This window comes from Perca flavescens, chromosome 18 (assembly GCF_004354835.1).
Source record: "Perca flavescens isolate YP-PL-M2 chromosome 18, PFLA_1.0, whole genome shotgun sequence".
Lineage (NCBI taxonomy): Eukaryota > Metazoa > Chordata > Actinopteri > Perciformes > Percidae > Perca > Perca flavescens.
Genome location: NC_041348.1, coordinates 11,341,767 through 11,361,330, shown reverse-complemented (window position 1 = coordinate 11,361,330; position 19,564 = coordinate 11,341,767). Strand labels below are relative to the sequence as shown.

At 43.3% G+C, this 19,564-nt stretch overlaps 1 protein-coding gene across 9 annotated transcripts in view; it reads right to left on the bottom strand.

The window, feature by feature from the left end:
* Positions 1-19,245, bottom strand: part of ccdc85cb (coiled-coil domain containing 85C, b) — a 51,429-nt gene extending 32,184 nt beyond the window's left edge. For 5 of the 9 annotated variants that reach the window (XR_003694869.1, XR_003694870.1, XR_003694871.1 and 2 more), the window contains exons 1-2: positions 17,741-19,245; positions 12,737-12,801 (exon numbers count right to left, since the gene is read on the bottom strand). Coding sequence is in view for 5 of the 9 variants with exons in the window: in XM_028605118.1 (XP_028460919.1) it covers positions 12,737-12,801; positions 17,741-18,458 (783 nt within the window). In the remaining 4 variants the exon portion in view is untranslated. The remainder of the gene's footprint in view (positions 1-12,736; positions 12,802-17,740) is intronic. The other 4 variants (XM_028605113.1, XM_028605115.1, XM_028605116.1 and 1 more) reach the window with 1 other exon arrangement.
* Positions 19,246-19,564: the final 319 nt, after the last annotated feature.

The following is a 19,564-nucleotide window of genomic DNA, read 5'->3' as shown; positions in this document are numbered from 1 at the left end:
ACTAAAGCACGCCATCCTTTTAATAGGCCTAAAGCCCACCTCTGACTTTATATCCATTAGGTTTATTAGTGTAGCTTGTACAGGACACACACACACACACACAATAAATAGCCCAAATGAGATGTGGGTGTGCGTCTATGAATGAGTGGACCTTGTGCTGTGGGGCACACACACAGGTTTATAGCCAGATGGTTAACCTGCCCTGAATCAATCTGACGAAGACTACAGTACAGCGGGACTCCAGCGCGCACGCGCACGCACGCACGCACACACTCACTCTCACACACACACACACACACATCTTATTACACAAGACCTCACTGACACCCCATCGTCTGGTCGTCAAGTCACACTTTCTCACTTCATGATGCATGGCTATCATTTACACAGCAGGGTGGTTACAGAGGCAGTTGGTTTGATTCATCCTCTGCCGGCCTCATCAATCTAACAGCAGTCTTTGAAGAGTTTTTGGAGTCTCGGTCCCATAAATGAAATGCAAAATGGCAAAATGTGTGCACTAGTATTTTCTACAGTCACTGATACACACAGTCTGGATATTACCCAAGATGCCAGGGCTTAACAGGGCCATACATGTATGATTATGCAAACTAAATAGTTCAACAGCATGAGTAGCTAACTCTTTTATTGTTTACCGTTCATTTTTGCCAAATAAACTAGGGTTGGGTACTGAAACCCGGTGCTAATATGGCACTGGTGCTTTAACAACCGGTATCTACCGGACCAAATAGTAACGCGGATTTAGGTGCCTCCTTTCGGTGCTACTGAAATGCCAGCGCTGCTCTCTGATGCTCCGAAACGGACGTTGGAGGCAACATTATACTTGGCAGCAGGTAACGTTAGCCTACCGTTAGCTAGTAGCTGGATTAAACACTGTTAAAATGCTGACAGCTAACGTTAAACGGTGTGACTGTATTTTCCTGTAGAGGATTCCAACACCGAGACGTAACAGGCCGCAGCTGACGTTGTTGGAAAAACAACACAGACAGTGCGTTCACTTGAAACTTGCCTCGCCAGCCTCGTGGTGCATTCAAAGTTATTGTAAAATACCCTTTTTCCATCTAGTGGTTGTTTGTCATTTACCAGCAATTTACTGGTGAAATAAGTTATTGTTATAACATTTTTAATCAATCATTTCATTTTGACCATATGGCCTTAGCAATAAACAAGCCGTTCTTTAATGTCGCCAACTGTCGTTTTGTGCTCCTTATTTTAAATATATACATTATTTTATCGGTTTAGGCACCGCCACCTTTTTAAAAGTATTGTTTTAGCATCAGTTTTGGGAAGAAAAAAAACAACCAAACGATACCCAACCCTAAAGTAAACACCCAGTCCTTTGCTGCGAGAGGCTGTTGGTCTATTAAAATTCAACCAGCACACCTCCATTACATCGGAGACCTTTACGTTCCACAGTGAAAAGGCACCAGAGATGAGTCAACAGCAGGAGCCAAGACTAACTTTAGGGTCAGACACTGCTTGGCCTCCTTTGTCTGCTGCCGAGCCAGCTGTCCTTTGGGAGCTGCTGTGTCAGCTCGCATTAGCTGTGAGGGACACGGATGAGAGCGAGCCAGTGGTGACCAGGTGGTCCCTCCAACTCAACAGGTCCTACTAAACAGACCCGTGGTGGAACAGAGGGAGGTCAACAGTACATCACTAACAGAAACCGGTGGAAGAAGCAGCCGTGGCTGAAGAGATGAAGGAGGGAGAGGCCGTTCTCCGGAGATTTTAAACAAGACCATTTCTGATATATTTATAGCGTAATAAAAGTGATTTTGAAATTGTAGCAGGGGAAGGGTTGGGTATCGTTTGGATTTTTACCATTTCGATTCCTAAACAGATTCTTGAAAAACTGAAAAATGACACCAAAGAAAGCATCTTTTATAGAGTTTTTTTTTATTGAAAAATTATTTCAATTTAACAATATATTAACATTTTAAAGTACTTAAAGTACTTAATTTTATATATATATATATATATATATATATATATATATATATATATATATATATATATATATATATATATATATATATATATATATAGTACAGGCCAAAAGTTTGGACACACCTTCTCATTCAATGAGTTTCCTTTTTTTTCATGACTATTTACATTGTAGATTCTCACTGAAGGCATCAAAACTATGAATGAACACAAATGGAATTATGTACTTAACAAAAAAGTGTGAAATAACTGAAAACATGTCTTATATCTTTTTTGCTTTTTTGATAACTCTGCAAACCCTTGGTGTTCTCTCAATGAGCTTCATGAGGTAGTCACCTGAAATGGTGAGAAGGTGTGTCCAAACTTTTGGCCTGTACTATATATATATAAATAAATAAAAGTCACTTAACACACAACTATGATGTGTGTTATGATATGATTTGTATGTCCATTTTGGAGCGACAGAGGGAAAATATTTCAGTCGACACATTAAGTGGAACCGAAATGAGGAACCGAAATTTGCGTTCTAATCCGGTCCAATTCCTACCGGTTCGCGTAGGAACAGGTTTCGGTACCCAACCCTAGGAAGGCTTGAGAGAGGCTAAATCAGTGCTAACTAAAGAAGCCATTATGCATTTTATGCCTTTTTGCAAATGGAGCGTTATCAAACCTCTAATCATCTTACTGTAAAAGCTGCAGATTAGCAAACAGGAACATATGCTGGCTCTTTGTCCTCGAAATCAATCTCTTGCTTAAAAAGATTCGACTTAATTCCACCGTTTCCCCACACTCAAAAGACATGCAGGTTAGGCTAGCCGGTGGCTGTAAATTGGCCGTAGGTGTGAATGGGTCTGTCGGTCAGTGCGTCAGCGCTGTGGCGACCCATCCGTCTTTCACCCAGTGTGTGCTGGGAAAGATTCCCGGCCACGCTCTGCGGGATAAATGCGGGTATATAGATGGATGGATGGATTATTGATTTTGTTGCATCTGTGTGGTGTAACCATAAAGTTTTTTATTCCTCTTTTTATTTATTTGTCATACGTTACATGCTGGAATAATGTTACGTATATCACAGATTATTATTATTTTTTTTTTTTAACAGGAATGTCCTATTTTCCATGGATTTTTCATTTATTTTTTTATGACTCGGATGGATGAACTCTAACTCGAGCCTTTTTTTTTCCTTTCCACATGTGGACTCCCATGAGGCAGTTCAGCAACAGGGCATTCTCGCAGACACCGACGCCTGACTTACAAAACCAACTTTTTATTACAACATCATGACGACGAGCTGCTTTACCTTTCATCCAAGTTCCTGTCAGCACACTCTTCTTACGGACATTCCCCAGATATTAGGCAAGTCAAGGTTCCGCCCAAAGAGCCATTAACCTCGGCGGCCTTGCAATAATCATAAATTTACTTTCACTATCGCAAACTGAAAACCATAAGTCATAGCAAAACTGTAAATAAGTCAACTTTGGACCACCGCTGAGACATTTAATGATAGCAAAGCATTTAAGCAGCAGGAAACACTCCAAGTTGGAGGATTATCAAACACGCCGACGTCTATAAAAGCACAGGCACATCAGGGATTTGCACAGTGCTTCGTTTGTTAGATAAAGCTGCTGACTGGAATGTGGAGATGGAATGTAAAAATGTTTGCCAATGTGTGTGTACTAACAATCCATGGAAGTACAAATGAGACCCAAATAGCCCAAAACTGTCAACAATATTAATTCCTTGAAAACGTTCTCTGGTTTTTCTCAGTATTTGATAGATGAGTGTCCGGAATCAGTTATTCTAGTAAAAACTTTTTGTATAGGCTATTCTTATATAAATTATTTGTGTAGCCAAAAGGCTTGTAAGAAAAAAAAAAAAAAAAAAACAAGGACAGTACTAGGAGAGTATAAAAAGTAAAAATGTTAAAGCACAGCGATAGCAGCTGTGTGAGTGGAGATAAAACGGATTTCTCTGCTGAAATATTTACTCCTCGGAATATAAAAAGTATGAAAAGTCTTTTTTCAGTGCTCAGTGGTGTGCATTTTTCAGCACTCTGCAGGTGCAGAGTTTTTTTTTTTTTTTTTAACCCTAACCTCTCGATGCCAGCAGCTGAGATTTCAGGGATGGCCAATTTTCAGCTGTGCCTCGTTTGAGTGTCTTCCTCCCCCCCCCAACATGTCCTCTTTAATTCGCTCGTCTTCTGTTTCCCATTTCATGTTCTCTTGTTCCTTCCCTCCTTGCATCTCCTCTGCTAACCCTCTGTAACTCCCCCCCCACCATCCATTTCCCATAATCCCATCTCTCCCTTTTTCAAATTTTCCTTAACTCTCCTCATTTCTCAGATTCCCCTTCTCCCTCAGCACTCGTCTGCAGACAGCCACTGATGTGGGCTCCTGGAAAACCTCCTCCGTCAGCCTTTCCACCGGCTGGGTGAACCAAGCTGCCACGACTGTGGCGAACACAACAGGAATCAGTTCCATGCTTCTGCTTCCATACCATTTGGCGGGCTTTCATGACACCATTCTCTCATCCAACGGTCAATTATTAACTTATGCATATAAACCGCTCTCATTGTACCCTTCCATCTTGGTCCGTGTATAAACACTGCACCATATGTGGCATGGGTCTGGAGAATTACTAAGCACAAATGACGACAGGCTCCTTCTCCATCCCTTTTTCATATAACGCAGGCCTACTGTTTTTGTGTGTTGCGCACGTGCCGACTACAAGCAGGCCCTACAGGTATACAGTCCGCATTTCTCCCTGAGGGAGCACAGATTTCAATCCGCCACGAGAAAATGAGATGCATTCCTCTGCGACGAGATTCAACTTGTTTAGAAGGTTTTTTTTTTTGGTTTTTTTAAAACAACAAGAATAAAACTTGACTTGAGGAAATGTATCAAAAGCAGGGTGAGAGATGTACGGTAGAAAGGCGCAGAGCTAAACGAGGCGTCACTGCGTAGAGAAAGCGCGGTAAAGCGCACCCCATAATACTGAATAAAAAGGGCATAGTATCCTAGCAGCAACAATGAGAAAGTGCTTGCTCTGCAGTGTCCTCTGTTGCCCCTGGATCGTCAACTTTGCACCTTTCTTTTAGAGGTTCTCCACAGCAACCCTCTCTGAGACGCTTCCACCCCCTATTTCCCGTCCTTTACCCTTCTTCATCCCTTTAGGACACCCTGTTGCACCTTAATAAGGGCACTTTCATTAAGTGTGCATGCCATTTAACACCGTTATGTCTTGTAAAGGGTTTAAGAGAGTGCCTTCGGTTCATACAGTGCATATCATACGCAGGGCTACGTGCCATGTATTTAAAAGAGTGGTGGGCAGAGATACAGCGCTGGATCCCGCTCTTCAAATCCTTTTTAACAGACACTCCCTCCCCTCCAAACCCTCAGCCACGTTTCAGAGAGCCTGCGCGGCGCTACAACATCAATGGTTTAATCGCCTTACATGTTTTGTTGACTGAGAGGAGAGCGACCAAAACAGAGAGCATATGAGAGATAACACACAGTTTAAAAAAAATAAAAATGATATAAAAAAAATCTCCTGAAATCCCTCTTGGCTGACCTCGTTACTCAATTAATATATTGCAGATTGAGATCAAACGTAGTGATGATGGGTAGCTATGGAGACAGCCACAGGTCAGAGTGGAATCATCAAAGAAATGGGTGAGATTTCAGCAAAATATATTCCAGTGCAGTGTGTGTGTGTGTGTGTGTGTGTGTGTGTGCATTTGTGTGGGTTCACCGAGTTCACTCGTCAGTCTAACCTCACCCAGACATCATTGAAAATGGCACAGCTGCAGCTGCATTTCCATCAATTGCAAGCATCAGAAGCATATTATATAATGCTACAGTACAGTGCAGCCTTCTGATGCCATTTTTAAAGTTATAATTTATAAGATATTCAGCCTTTTTGATAGTGGCCATTTAAACTAAATATATTTGCACGCTGTAATTGACACCTGATAAAAATCCTCATAATCCCAACGAGAGAGCTGTTGAATACTGAATATGTTATTTTACTTTCAAGGGTATGGAGAGAGCTCCACAAGGCATAATCTGTTCATAATGCATTTCATTCTAATGGTTTTAAAGTAGAAATACTCAGATTAGGAAAACTTCAGTCTATATACACGACGTTCCACTTCAGGGAAAAATTCTGTCAGTCTATGTCCGTTACCTTCCGCTTTCTTTGTGTTGGAATTCTAAAATGTATGAGGACTATGGTTAACTGCTCCTCAGATCTCTTTCAGACCTAAGACCATCTGTCCAATCTGAGTTTTCTGTTGCATATAAAACAACATTTGAACGTGCCACCAAAACAAGTTCCCAGAGGCTATTTTGCAGAGGCACCGTGTTGAATCCCATGACGATTGTGATTGGCTTAAAGAAATGCCAATAAACCCAGAGCAAGTTTTTCTCCCGTCCCGGAATGCTGTGTGGACTAGCCAGACCCTCCTCCGCAGCGCTGTGGAGGAAGGTCTGGCAAAGCGAGACTAGGAACACTTCAAAGTGCCAACCAACCTTTGTTGCCTTGCCTCCTGATTCTATCGTGCTGATGCTGAACACTCTCAAAAAAAAACAGCAGCAGAGGAGCGCAGCAGTGTGAGAACAGAAAGTAAAGAGGCCACAGTGCTTCAATTGATGGAATTTTCCTCTCAGCGTGTGAGTGAGCGGAGTTTGAAATATGCAGCGCGATGCCCCTCTGAAGACAAATAACCGGCTCCATTATGCCTCATCAGACACCTTCTGCCTCTATACGAAGCCATGACGGCCACCCTGACAGGCACCGACTGCAACAGAAACAACAGAGGGGGGCCATCTCTCTTCCCTCTATCCTCCATCAAAACCCTCTTGAACCAAAAGTATCCACTTCCATTCCATTCTGCAGCTATCAATCTCCAGAGCCAAGCAGCTGATGGCGTTTAAGAGGATCCGAGGGACACCCATGAACATCTCCAGTTTTAGATAATCGTGTGGACATCCCTGATGGTTGTTCCACGAACATTAATACCTCCAGTACCATGAAACGCACGCACATGGATGGAATGATACAAAAAAAAAAAAAATGCATTTGTACCTCTCCCTGTCATCCATCGCGGCGTGCAAGTCATTGATTTAGTCAGACAAACTCCTTTGCTGTGAGCCCGCATTTTCATGTGCTTATCAGCTTTCACCTAATTTTGATGTCCCATGTGGAATTCAAATAAATTATGACTTACCCTTATAATCTGAGGCCAAGCCCAGTTAAGTGACAGTGGTCTTCCCTTGTCGCCAATTTTGTCTAGAGCAGCCTGGGACTTTCCATCATCAAATATTGATGATGTATTCAAAGCCGGCCTCTGACCTTCCCCGTGCGAATCGCCCACTTTCCATCTGTCAAGTTCCCTCTTTATATATTTCACCTAATAAAACAACACAGGACTGAGCGTTACATTTGTTAAAACATGTAGGATTATATATGTAACTGGTGTGTGGCTGCTTTTGTGTTTGCTTCTTGATTACGATCATTATCACAGCTCTAATAAAAATTAAAAAAAAACATCAGTTCTCAAAATACTAACAGCCTTACATTAGCCAATTAGCACTAAATACAAAGAACAGCGGCTGATGGGAATGTGATTATCTTTGCAGGTATTTGGTCATAAATCCTGTTTTGGCAAGATTTGAATTTTTACTTAATGACGGTGCTAAGCTTTTACAATAAATCCTGAGGGAAATATGAATGGCTGAGCCTAATTTCATGACAATCAAGTGGTTGTCGAGAAATTTCACTCAAAACCACAAATGTGAGCCTCGTGGTGGCGCTATGAAAAGTGAAGGGATGACCAAAGTCAGAGGATTCATCATCTGGGAACAATGAATGCCTGTACTAAATTTTGTGCCAACCCATTTCGCCTAACGGATGGTAAGATATTTCACAGGATCAAGTAGAAACTTGATGGAAAAAAAAATCAGGGGATCCACAAAGTCATTAAGATTTATCCGCTGGGGACCACGAACGTCTGCACAAAATTCCATGGCAATCGGCGCCTAGATAGCTCGGTTGGTAGAGCGGGCGGCCATGTGTAGAGGTTTACACCTCGACGCAGCGGACCCGGGTTCGATTCCGACCTGCGGCCCTTTGCTGCATGTCATTCCCCCTCTCTCTCCTCTTTCACTTCTTCAGCTGTCCTATCATTAAAGGCCTAAAATGCCCAAAAAAATAATCTTTAAAAAAAAAAAAAAAAAAAATTCCATGGCAATCCAACCAATAGTTGCTGTGTAGACATTTCAGTCTGCACCAAAAAGGTGGCCCGACATTGCCATAGGGCGATACAACTAGCGTGGCTAATAGCATAGGAAAAGATGATCTGGTAAAAGCAAAACACAAATCCCTTTTTTTTTATCCATCTGTTTCTTTCAGGAACTGTGTGCCTGCTTTTCTAATTTTGCTTTGTAAAGAGAAACTTCCATAAGCCCCTCATCATCTCTTATAAAAGTTCAGAGAGACGGACAGGAAACTATTTTTTTTCTACCGTCTTTGTAACATTTTATGGATAAACAGGCTACGCTGACAGATGGCCACAGTGGCCTTAACGTGGGGCATTATTGGAAAGGAGGAGGAGGGCGCTGACACTGCAACCCCTCAAAATCCCTAACCCCATCCACTGTAAAACAAGACTCGCGTGTTCCCAAGGCATTATTTGGACATTTAGAAAATCAAGACAGTGGGGCGACCTCTAGCTCACCCAGTTAGAGCGTGCGGCGGAGTCCTTTGCAGCAGAAAATCAAGACAGCAAACACAATCCATGTATCAATCCCCAATCCCCTTCGATTGATCACTTGTCATCCGAATGTTTCAATGCAACCATAAGTAACGAGAACAAATCTAGAGAAATGTCTGCCTCAAGGCCCATCCCAAACCAAAACAGATGGCCTACATGTTTTCTCAAGTAACACAGTCCACTGTTGGCACATAAAAAATGGCCTGCAAGAGAAAATTGCCCTCCAGAATAGCAAAGCAAGGTTACCTGAAACCATCCCAAAAAAACTTCCTGAGGCGGGAGCAACAATGTTGGGATTGTACAATTCATTCCAGATGCTTCAGCCGACCGTCAAAACTCCACATTATCTCATCCATCTGGGGGGCGCCGCAAGTTTAAAAAAAATTTTTTGCAGGCCCTCCAGTTATGTCTCAACTATGGCTGTGAAGTTATCATCCAAGCAACCAATCAGGTGCTTCAATATTTCATTATTGCAAGAGACTTTCCAGTCAGCTAAAACATTTGCGCAAATTCCAAATGAGGAGTTATGTCTCTTGACTTGACAATGAGTGAGCCGTCCCGCGTGGGACCCATCAAAATGTGGCAAATGTGCCCACGTTTTTAAGCACCAGAGAAAAACAATCCATAACTGTTAAATACATGTTGGAGCGAGGAGACAGCACTATCTAAATGCAAGCAAGGTGAAGACCTCTGCTGACTCAGTTTCCAATGTCACAGCAACCAACAGCAGAGAGCTGACGGGCAGAAAATCCAGATGAACGACCTGTTCCTCCCGGGCCTCGAAAAAAGGAGCTGATGAAGAGGTGTTCGCTGTCGGAGTTGCTGACTTTTGGCAACCTGGGAACATTCCACTGTCTAAGGTCACTGGGTGTGTCGCATAGACAGAATCGAATCGCTGATGGTGAGTTTATGGCGCAACCCCAGATGGGTTTGTGTGCCACCTGAACCCAATAACTCTTTCGAACTGCCCTCCTGTGTCTCTCGTTTGCATCTTAATTAGTTGTTTACATCGGACATATAACACAGATCAATAAGGGTCTTGCCAGGTGAGCGTACCAACTAGCCACTTAAGGAGAGGCTGATATTGGGACAGAGGACAAACTCTTGTGTCTCCAGTTTTCCAGCTAGTGAGTCACTTTGTCACGTGTGTCGAGTCAAGTGTGTAAAGCTCATGAAAGAAAATCATGTCGGCTACTTTCAACATAAGATATTCCTTCCCAAAAAACGAAAGAAAAACGTGTCTTAGACAGGGAGGTACAATCATCTGCTTCTTATAATAACCCACGCTCAAGTGACATTTCCATATCTCACAATAGCTTACAAGTTAAACTGAGTGTGTCACTCGCACCACACCCATCTTTTGATTAGGTAATTTGGAAACAGTAGACACACACACACACACACACACACACACACACACACACACACACACACAGGCTGGCATCATTCTGCACATGTCAACCAGCATGGAGGCCCAAACAAATCCCCCCATCCCCCATCCCCCGACCCTAAACATCCCTCCGCTTCAGTGACTCCGAGGCTAGGCGTGGGCGCCGTCCACTCGCCCCACTGATCATTGCTGTTGCCTAGGCGACTGAGCAACTCAGCCCCTCCAGGAGAACCACTGCCCGACGATCAGAAAAGAAGTAGATCAGCGGAGACGTAGAGACAGACAAGAAAGAGAGGAAGGCTGAGGACAAGTGGCTGAAATTGGCTTAATATTTCTGAGACAACACAATGTTGTGTTTGGTACGACACCCCGTTCATATCATTGAAAAGGTGTGACTGACGAACACACAGGGGTAACAAAGGGTTTTTTTTTGTAAGAAGGCACTAGCTTTAGATCTTACAGCGGGTCCACGTCTGTGCGTGCGAGGCTCACGCTGGCTCTATAACCTCATTCTGTCGGCCGAGGGCCCCGTTGATGGGAGTGAACGGACAGCCGATCAGACAGCAGGTTCACAGGAATGGAGTGAGAGGCGAAGGCAGATGGAGGGGAGAGGAAAAGCCTTTATAAAAAAAGACTCTATATGCACTTTATAAAAAGACTATGCACTTTATAAAAAGGCTCTATACACTTTATAAAAAAAGACTCCATACACTTTATAAATATCTCTATGCACTTTATGAGAGGCTCTAGGCACTTTACACTTAAGCTAGGTTTTGCACATTTTATTAGTTATATTTGTTTAATTCTTGTATGGTTTATATTTATGTCAGGTAGCCTACTGTATGTTTAAATGTATAAATTGTAATTTGTAAAAACTTAATAAGGCTCTTTTATAAAAAAAAATAAATAAATAAAAAAAAAAAAAAGGAAAGCCTGGAGAAGTGAAGTGTGTCGGGTAAGGGAAGACAGGGAGGTAAAAAGTTCAAAAAGCGACACACGCTTCCTTTCGCTTCTCATCTGCCCGTCGCGTTGCTGCCGTGTCACTAAGGAGGAGAGAGAGACCCACTTCCTCTTTTGTTTATCCAGGAATGAGGGACGTCCTGACAGGCTGGCTTTTCATTGACAGTACATAGCTGAGAATTCCCCCTGTGGCTCTTTCTCTCGACCCATCCTGTGTGTATCTAAGCGTGTGTGTTTCTCTTCCATTATCTGTGTTATCAGCCGACCAGGCCTCCCATAGGCGGGGACAGGGTGTTGGGAAACGCAAGCCAGATAGTGCAAGTTGAGCCTGCTCTGTGCTACATCGAGGCTGAATAAAAACAATATATATAATTTTAAAGAATTAAAATGTTAACGAACCCTGATTAAGTTAATGACATAAAATGTAAAGTGTCCAGTAACTAAAGCATGAAAAAAAAAAAAAAAAAAAAAATGTAAAAGACTCCAATAACTAAAGCACATTATGTGTCAGCATTTCCCTTTGGTACAGTAGGTCTCAAAAAAGGGCTACACTCTCTACTGCATGTTTTCACATGATCAATCCTATTAACTTCCATAATTATAATAATCTTAGAGCTGTAATTTCAGTTTAGTCACCAAGAGTAGCCGTTTTTCTTTTGATAACGCACCTTGGAGTTGTTGTTGCCGTTTAAAGTCAGCTTCACAGAAACATGAAGTGTGGTCAAACAGGATACCAGCGACAGAAACATCCTATTGCTGCTTAGACGCCCCCCCTTTTTTTTTTCATCCCCAACACAATGACTTGAAACTACAGCCGAGAGGAAAACACCATTGTGTTGTTGATCATCCGGTTTCAATTGAAAGCGGGAAAAGGAGCTCCCACAGAGAGACGCCAGGGCTCGCTTTGACTCGCCGGTGATTGATCGTTTATTTAAGAAGAGAAAAAAAAACACACAGGAGTTACTGAAAGCCTGACTGATTCTTTGGAGGAAATTAAACTAGCAGTTCAAATTTTTGCATGCAGGGATTCAAAAACTGAGCAAACGGGGACTCTGATTGTGACCCCGATAGATACGTAAAGCCATGACTGGACTCTAAAAGGGACTTTGGAAAGCTTATTGATAATTCACCTCAGAGGGGGAAAGTGGCCGAACACAAGAAGGCGAATATCAACACGCTGCCTAATTTGCGTTACTGTGATGAAATACCCACACCCGCTGGTGTCCAACTGGGACGGCTGGTTCTACAGTTTCATTGGGAGCTTTTAGGTCACGTCCCTCCCCAAGGGCAAAAGAAGAGGAAACTGAAGAGAAGAGAAGAAATAAAAAGAGAGTGAGACGGAGAGAAATGCCTCTAAATCAGAAAGGGGAAGAGTTCACACTCGCTGTGGCACCTCATATATTACGAGACACACATATTAAAAAAGGCCAGGTGCTAAAGACCCCAGTGTAAACGCACACTTTTATTACTTGTCAGCGAGCTAATGTGACTTATTTGAACCTAAGTTGGTTTACAGGGTGACTAACAATAGGAAGGCATGGCTACACATGTAGGAGGCCAGAGCAAGCAGTCTCCTGTGATGTGAAGCAACATATAAATCAATGTGTTGTGCTGAAGCGCTAATGCGTCTTAATCTGCGGTGAATCACTAACCTGTCGGACTGGTTTCTGAAAGCCACACGCAGCTGAATGGACTGACAGACTCGTGGTAATGAGGTCTGAAAAGTATTAAGGAAGCGGAACAGCGGAGTTAGTCTGTGTGCTCTCTTGAAATATTTGGTTCTAGAAGCTTGGTGATGTGGTGACACTCGCGAGGCTAGCTGGTGATCTACTGTAGCTGAGGAGCTAACTGCTAACGTGTAGCCAGCCAGCCGGGACCTACCAGCAATAGCCAATTACAATAGCTCCATGAGCATCTTTCTATTTTCTCTGTGCTGTGCCGTTTACTTCCCCCCCACTGGCGTTTAACTCTTAAGAGTTGTGTGCACCACTTTGTTCAATAATTTATACTCCAACAGCGGAAGGTTAATTAAAAGTGGATGGTGCAACACAGCTAATAAGCCACCAGCTTCTTACATTTTGGACTGTGCATCTTTGCATTCCCTAAAATGTTAGCAGCATCACGTAGAGCTGCAACGATTAGTCGACTACTTGAAGGAAAAATAATCGCCAACTATTTTGATAAATTGATTAATCGTTAAAAGTAATGTTGCATGCAAAATTGGCAGAAAATGCTGTTTTCAGCCTCCCAAATATGGACATTTCATGCTCTTTCCTTTTATTTTATAGCATATTAAAACTGAATATCTTTGGGTTATGGACCAAACAAGATATTTAAAGACATCACCTTGGACTTTGAGAAACTGGGATGGACATTTTTCACTGTTTGACGTTTTATACACCAAACAATTAATTGAGAAAATTAAAATCGGCAGGTAAATTTATAAGAGTTTCACAAACAAATTCAGTTTCACCAAAGTTCACCAAACTGAGCTCAACATCCACACCGATTTGCTTCACCCCTGCAAGCGCAATGCACCGATTGTTGCCCATCAAATTGGAATTAAATTGATTTTACCACAAGATGTGGCCATTTTTCAAACACTGGACTGACCAAGCCTTTAGTTATGGAAGGGAGAGGCCACTGTAGACTTTGCAGTAATGATGAATGTCTCCAGCAGTCAACAGAAGTCAGGCCTGATTTAACATCGCACTGGCCTCTGGCACACGCACACACTGGCAGCATTAACTAGCCTCAGTTGTCCCTGCACAGCTGGACTAAAACAATTAAGTGAATTAATGTTGTATTTAGTGCATGTTTTTTTTCTTTGCATTAATGTGCAAGTGTCAAGTCCGTGTGCATGTATGATCTTACTCATATCACCAAGCGTATGGCAATATGGCAAAAATTGAGTGACTAGAGCCAAATGGCACCAGTTCCTTATACTACGGACTCAAATAAGTCAGCTTTGATGAGTTGAAACTGCAAGACAGTAATTATATTGTTGACATCATAGACATGGCCATCTCACTTAATGAAAGGTAGCTAGTCCTCTGCACAACATGAGCTGCTACACGGTCCTATCCACTGTGGTAAAAGTAACAGAATATGGGCGCCCAGATAGCTCAGTTGGTAGAGCGGGCGCCCAAATATAGAGGTTTACTCCTCGATGTAGCGGGTGCGGGTTCGACTCCGACCTGCAGACCTTTGCTGCGTGTCATTCCCCCTCTCTCTCCCCTTTCACGTCTACAGCTGTCCTATCAAATAAAAAAGGCCTAAAAATGCCCAAAAAATAATAATAATAAAAAAAGTAACAGAATATGTTGACGTCAGCCTGATGGGTCTAATCATTTCTCCTCCTCTTTGAGAAAACTCGCTCTCTGGCTTGTTTAGAGTCACTTCATCTGCAGAGTTAAAAACATTGTTCCTTTAAAGCCATTTAGCAGCTCGGGGGCCAGGAGAATGTGTGAGGGTCTGTTAAAGGTCAACAAGCATTATTGCAGAGAGGAGCTCTATCAGTTCATCTGGACAATGTCAAAGCAGCACTTTGCTGTCTCGCTTGGGCACTTTGTCTTAATCTCACACACAGCTAGGCCTATTTGCAGTCTGTGTGGCTCTAAAGAGGAGCCTAATGCAAGGTCTCTATAACAGCATCATATTTCTTCCACTGGAATTGGGTTCCAGACCACCGAAAGTGAATGCAGATGTTGAGAAGTCTGGAAATAGCAGTCACTAGTTAACAAAGTAGTACTCAATGTAGCCCCTGCTGTTCTTTTTTTTTTATTATTATTTCTTCAGAACAGAAGCCATCGCTCTCCTTGCACATTACAACACGCACCCTGTCCAAGTAAACATGCACACACACAACCTGTATCCCCCAAAGGAAGAGGAGTGGAGGGAGGGGGGGATTTCAGCCATGTCAACGCACAAGAAATTCAATTAAGCAGACAGCAGGATGTCTCCGAAAACCAAACTCCTTTGAGCTTAATGTGCCCTCCAACAGTCCCCCACCACTCCACCCCCAAGCTTCCCAGCCAACCCCTCACCGCTGTTCAGCCACTCCCCCAAGACCACCGAGACCCACTGAGGGCCCTTTCCTGGGCCCCATTTTATACACTCCTCTCCCAGGGCCTCTTTTGCCTGTAAAAGAGAAGGACTTCTAAATTTACATTCGCCAAAAAGATGAAGATTTTTTTTTTTTTTATTAAACTGACTGAAAATGTATGAAACAGAAGCCTCTAGCTCAACCAACTGGTCCGTTCTACTCTTGGGACACCAAACACATTCATCCTCCTCCTCTGTGTGTGTCTGGCAACCGGGAAGATGCTGTTCATTTAGCACTTGAGCGGCAATCCTCGAGCTTGTCTTCTAAATGCCCCGGGGAGGGGGGGGAGGCAGACTGACATTTGGACAGTATTAAATAAAGCCACTCTGAAGACCTCACACCGCAGCCAGATCTGACCTCACAACATGGTCACTCCGCTCGGATTTCAAGAAGCCAATCGAGTAAATCTGTGCTGGTGAAGATCGTTTTTTCTCGCCAGGCCTGCAGAGGCTAATGTCGATCTGCGAGCAATTCAGTTCATTTCCAAGCATTTGTCATTGAGGAGTGATGAGACATTTTTAGGTTAGGATCAGTGTAACATTGCTTTTTTGTTGTTTTTTAGCGAAAAGTAGTTCTGTTTCTTACTCTTTGCAATGATGTAAAAGCCAGAAAAGATAAGTAACGCTCAGCTTTGCTTAGGACTAGATAGCATCACTCTCATTTCCAATGCATTGGTATTAACAATGAAATAATAAACCTTCTCTAAAGTGAACCAGGTCTTTCCTATGATGGCGTGCCATTGTGTGTGTGCGTATTTGAATTTGTGCTTTATTGTCAGCGATGAGCACGCAGAGCCAGAGCCTCGTGGCACATAATGTCACACACATCAGAAAACAGAAACAACAGCTTAAGAGAGGTGCTGGGTCGCTGCAGGCACAATATTGATGTTACGTAATGACAGCCAAACACCGCCCCAAAATGTGTGCGTTGGCGTGCGAGTGTATCCGGATTAAGGGCTCCCTTCGGCTCTCACTAATGCTTGTTTCAATCCTTTTGTATTTGTTACCTTCACCGTTTTCACAGTGTACAATGTCCGGGAATGCCTGATAGATAAGATTTGACCTATGTAGTCTCATTTGAAACTGCTTGTGTTGAGCTCCTATATGCTGCTGCTGCCCAGTCCCTGTAAATCGGGGATAAAAGAATAAGGATGATAAAGTTTCAACTGGTTGTGGGATTTTTTTCTCTTCTCCCTTGAACCAGAATTTATTCCCCTCGCCAAACAGATCATGGCAAGTTATCAGCCCATGTGCTAGCTAAACGAGGCTTAGTGTCCTCCTGTTCCATCAGGGCATTTTCATCCCAGCTCCAAGCTTTCAGCCATGTATTTAGGTCTTAACACAGGGACATTGATTTCTGGTCCCGTGCCATGCATTTCAAATGGGCCCTAAGCAGACATGAGTGCTCTTCCACAACCAAAAAGGCAACAATGATAATCAGCGAATGACCACCAACAACAAAAAGCAATTTGCTTGTGCCCCCCTTTAAAAGCTATCAAGATAAGTCCTCTTTCTTAAGGACCATGAGTGCAGTGACCTAAATCAGTGCAGACTCAAATGATGGGCTAGCGTGGGACTGTAATGGCCACTTAAGGACACTCTGTGTGCATATGTGTATGTGTCATAATCATCCCAATCAAGACTTTTCAGTGAGGTTAAGCCAAGGACCCCCCCCCCCTCCATGTTAATCCTTCACAGCAATTTTGATCAGCATATGTTGTCAGTGCAATCACATGCAACACATCTTGACTGTATCATCTATGAGGAATGAAACCAGAGACATGCAGATCTATGTAATAGGCCAGCTGCATTAAAGGGCTATCGTCATCGCATTACCAACTTGTGCAATATACACATTGCAAAAGGCTGCAACATATCGCACTAGACACTCCGATTTTTTTGTGTTAGTTGAAAGAAAATATCAGTAGAAAACGGCACATTAAAATGTAACGGCCATTCTTTTTTTAAGTGGTGCCTTTTATATTCAATTCAATGTCCAATTTGTTCAATAGAAGAATGAAATGAATGAAAATGATTTCCTGTTATTTGTTTTAAATTCAACGAGCAATTTGTTGTATTTTAGCGGAATACTGAAAGCAGCAGGAATGCAGAACTAGGTACACTTTAATAAATCGGTTGATTTATCGCAAGTAATATCGTTATCGTGATATTCAACAACGCATATTTTCCTAATTTTTTGCAGCCCTCGAATGTCTTTTGAGAACTCAACCACAAAGTAGCACAATATATCTACATTATAATACTATCACGTCAAGAGGCAGGCCTCAAAAGGGCAACAACAACAACTTGTTTCTCTTATGTGGAGATCTTTTGAAGTCAGGGGTAGCCACATTTTTTGTCATTCACCCATGCCCATGAAAGTAATGTTTGGCCACAAAGATGGAAATATAATCAAAAGGGCCATTTTCCCATGTTTTATGTAGTGTAAGGCCTGGTTGGCTGGACTGTAGCATCTGTGTTAGGACTAACCGCAGATTGTGACCAACAGGTGTGTTCCCACAGGTGGAGGCAGTGCATGTGGGCCTACTCACCATTAAGTCCATTGGGGATGCTTCTGTGGTGGTGAGGGGCTGACAGGTCATCCATGGACCTCCTGATGGTGGTGCCCAGCTTACTGTTCTCTGAGGCGGGCTTGTGTATGTGGTTGTGATTGTGGTGATCGGGGCTCCCGGCACTACCTGTGCTGGACGTGCTACTCCCGTCCCCAACATCCCTGACCGTGCCGGTGCCGCCGTTCAGGTTGCTTAAACTGGACTGACTGTCTATGGAGCTCCTGGAGCCCGCTCCGTTCCTCTCCTCATCCAGCATGAGGATGATCTCCTTCAGCTCAGAGTTCTCCCTCAACACGGTGTCCTGGTTGGCCTCCAGCTCCTTCAGCTTCATCATGTAGGTGCCCACCTCCTTCCACATGGCGCTGGCAGTGTAGCGGCCGAAGCGCTGCCACTCCCGGGACAGCTTCTTGCCCTTCTGCCGGTCGTCGTCCAGGAAGCAGCAGAGCTCCCGGAGCTCATGGTTGTCGTCCTGCAGCTTCTGGTTGATCTCCTTCAGGCTCCGGATTTCGTGCAGGTGCAGCTGCAGCCGCCGGTTGATGTCTTTCATCATGTTGCCGTGCTCGATCATCAAGTTCATTTTCTCGCCGTCGACCCTCCGCAATCTCCGGACCAGCTCCTCTTTGCTGCACCGCAGCATCTCCTCGTCCGTCAGCTGGCTCAGCTCATCCTTCGCTCCCTCGGACGGATTTTTAGCCATGGCTGTCTTCGCTCTGAGTAGCCTTGTCGGTTCGTGTAAACGGCGCCTTGGAATAAAAACTGTCAAAAACTAATTTAACCAAGCCTCGGTTTGCGGGATTGCGTTAAAATACGAAGACATTGTCCAAAATATGCAAGTACCGTCATGCCCTCCTCTTCAACAGGCCGATAGTGAAATATAAAATATGAATGTGATGCTATGGCAACCCGCGCGTGAACTGAATGCCCTCACTAATCTTTGAGGGGAAAATGATTTATGAATGTCGGAAACAACTGCTGGTACTCACATTCCGTCACTAAAGGTAACACGTGATTTTAAATCGATTAGCAGTGATTTCCAATCAGGTCCTGGTCGCCGGTGCCGAGTCCCGTCAGCACAACACACCGCGTCCCATCGCAATGTGCGCCGTGTCCTCTGGACATCGCTCCATTCAAACGATGGTAAACAGAAAGAGCAACTAACTGGAAGGCAACTGTTAGCTAAACCCTAATTTGAGCTAAAAAAAAACAAACAAAACAAACACGACACTTCTGAAAGCCCACTTTTTTTACCGGCGGTGCTCTCTTGAACGCGTTTTACCGTCAACAACGCTCCTCGGATAAGCCTCTTTACTGAGGTGGTGGTGTGGTGGTGGTGGACGGACAGTTCAAGCCTTTCCACTCAGCCAGCTCGGAATAAGCAGACAGGACCCCCTCCTTCTCGTCCAAACACTCGGGTTTGAAATCATTCAAGAGGATTTCGGCCAAGACGGCCAATCAAGACATGGCAGAGGAGTGGGCAGCAGGTAGATGAATAGTGCGGTGGAGTCTCACAGGGCGCAGGCTCAGCCCTCTTAAAGGAACAGTAACGAGTTCAGGAATGAGAAAAACACATTATTCATAAAAAAAATAAATAGCACTGGAGAACGCCTATTTTAAACAGTAATGTATTACCATGAACTGTATAAAATAATAAACACATATTTAAAGCGTTTTGTGTAGTATATATTTAGCTTTTACTTTTTACAAACTGTTCGTTATTAGTAAAAGCTAGTTATTTTTTGTATTTGTTAGTTTCTAAGCAAATAAAGTGTTTTTTAAGTAATTGGCCCAACAACTAATCGTTTC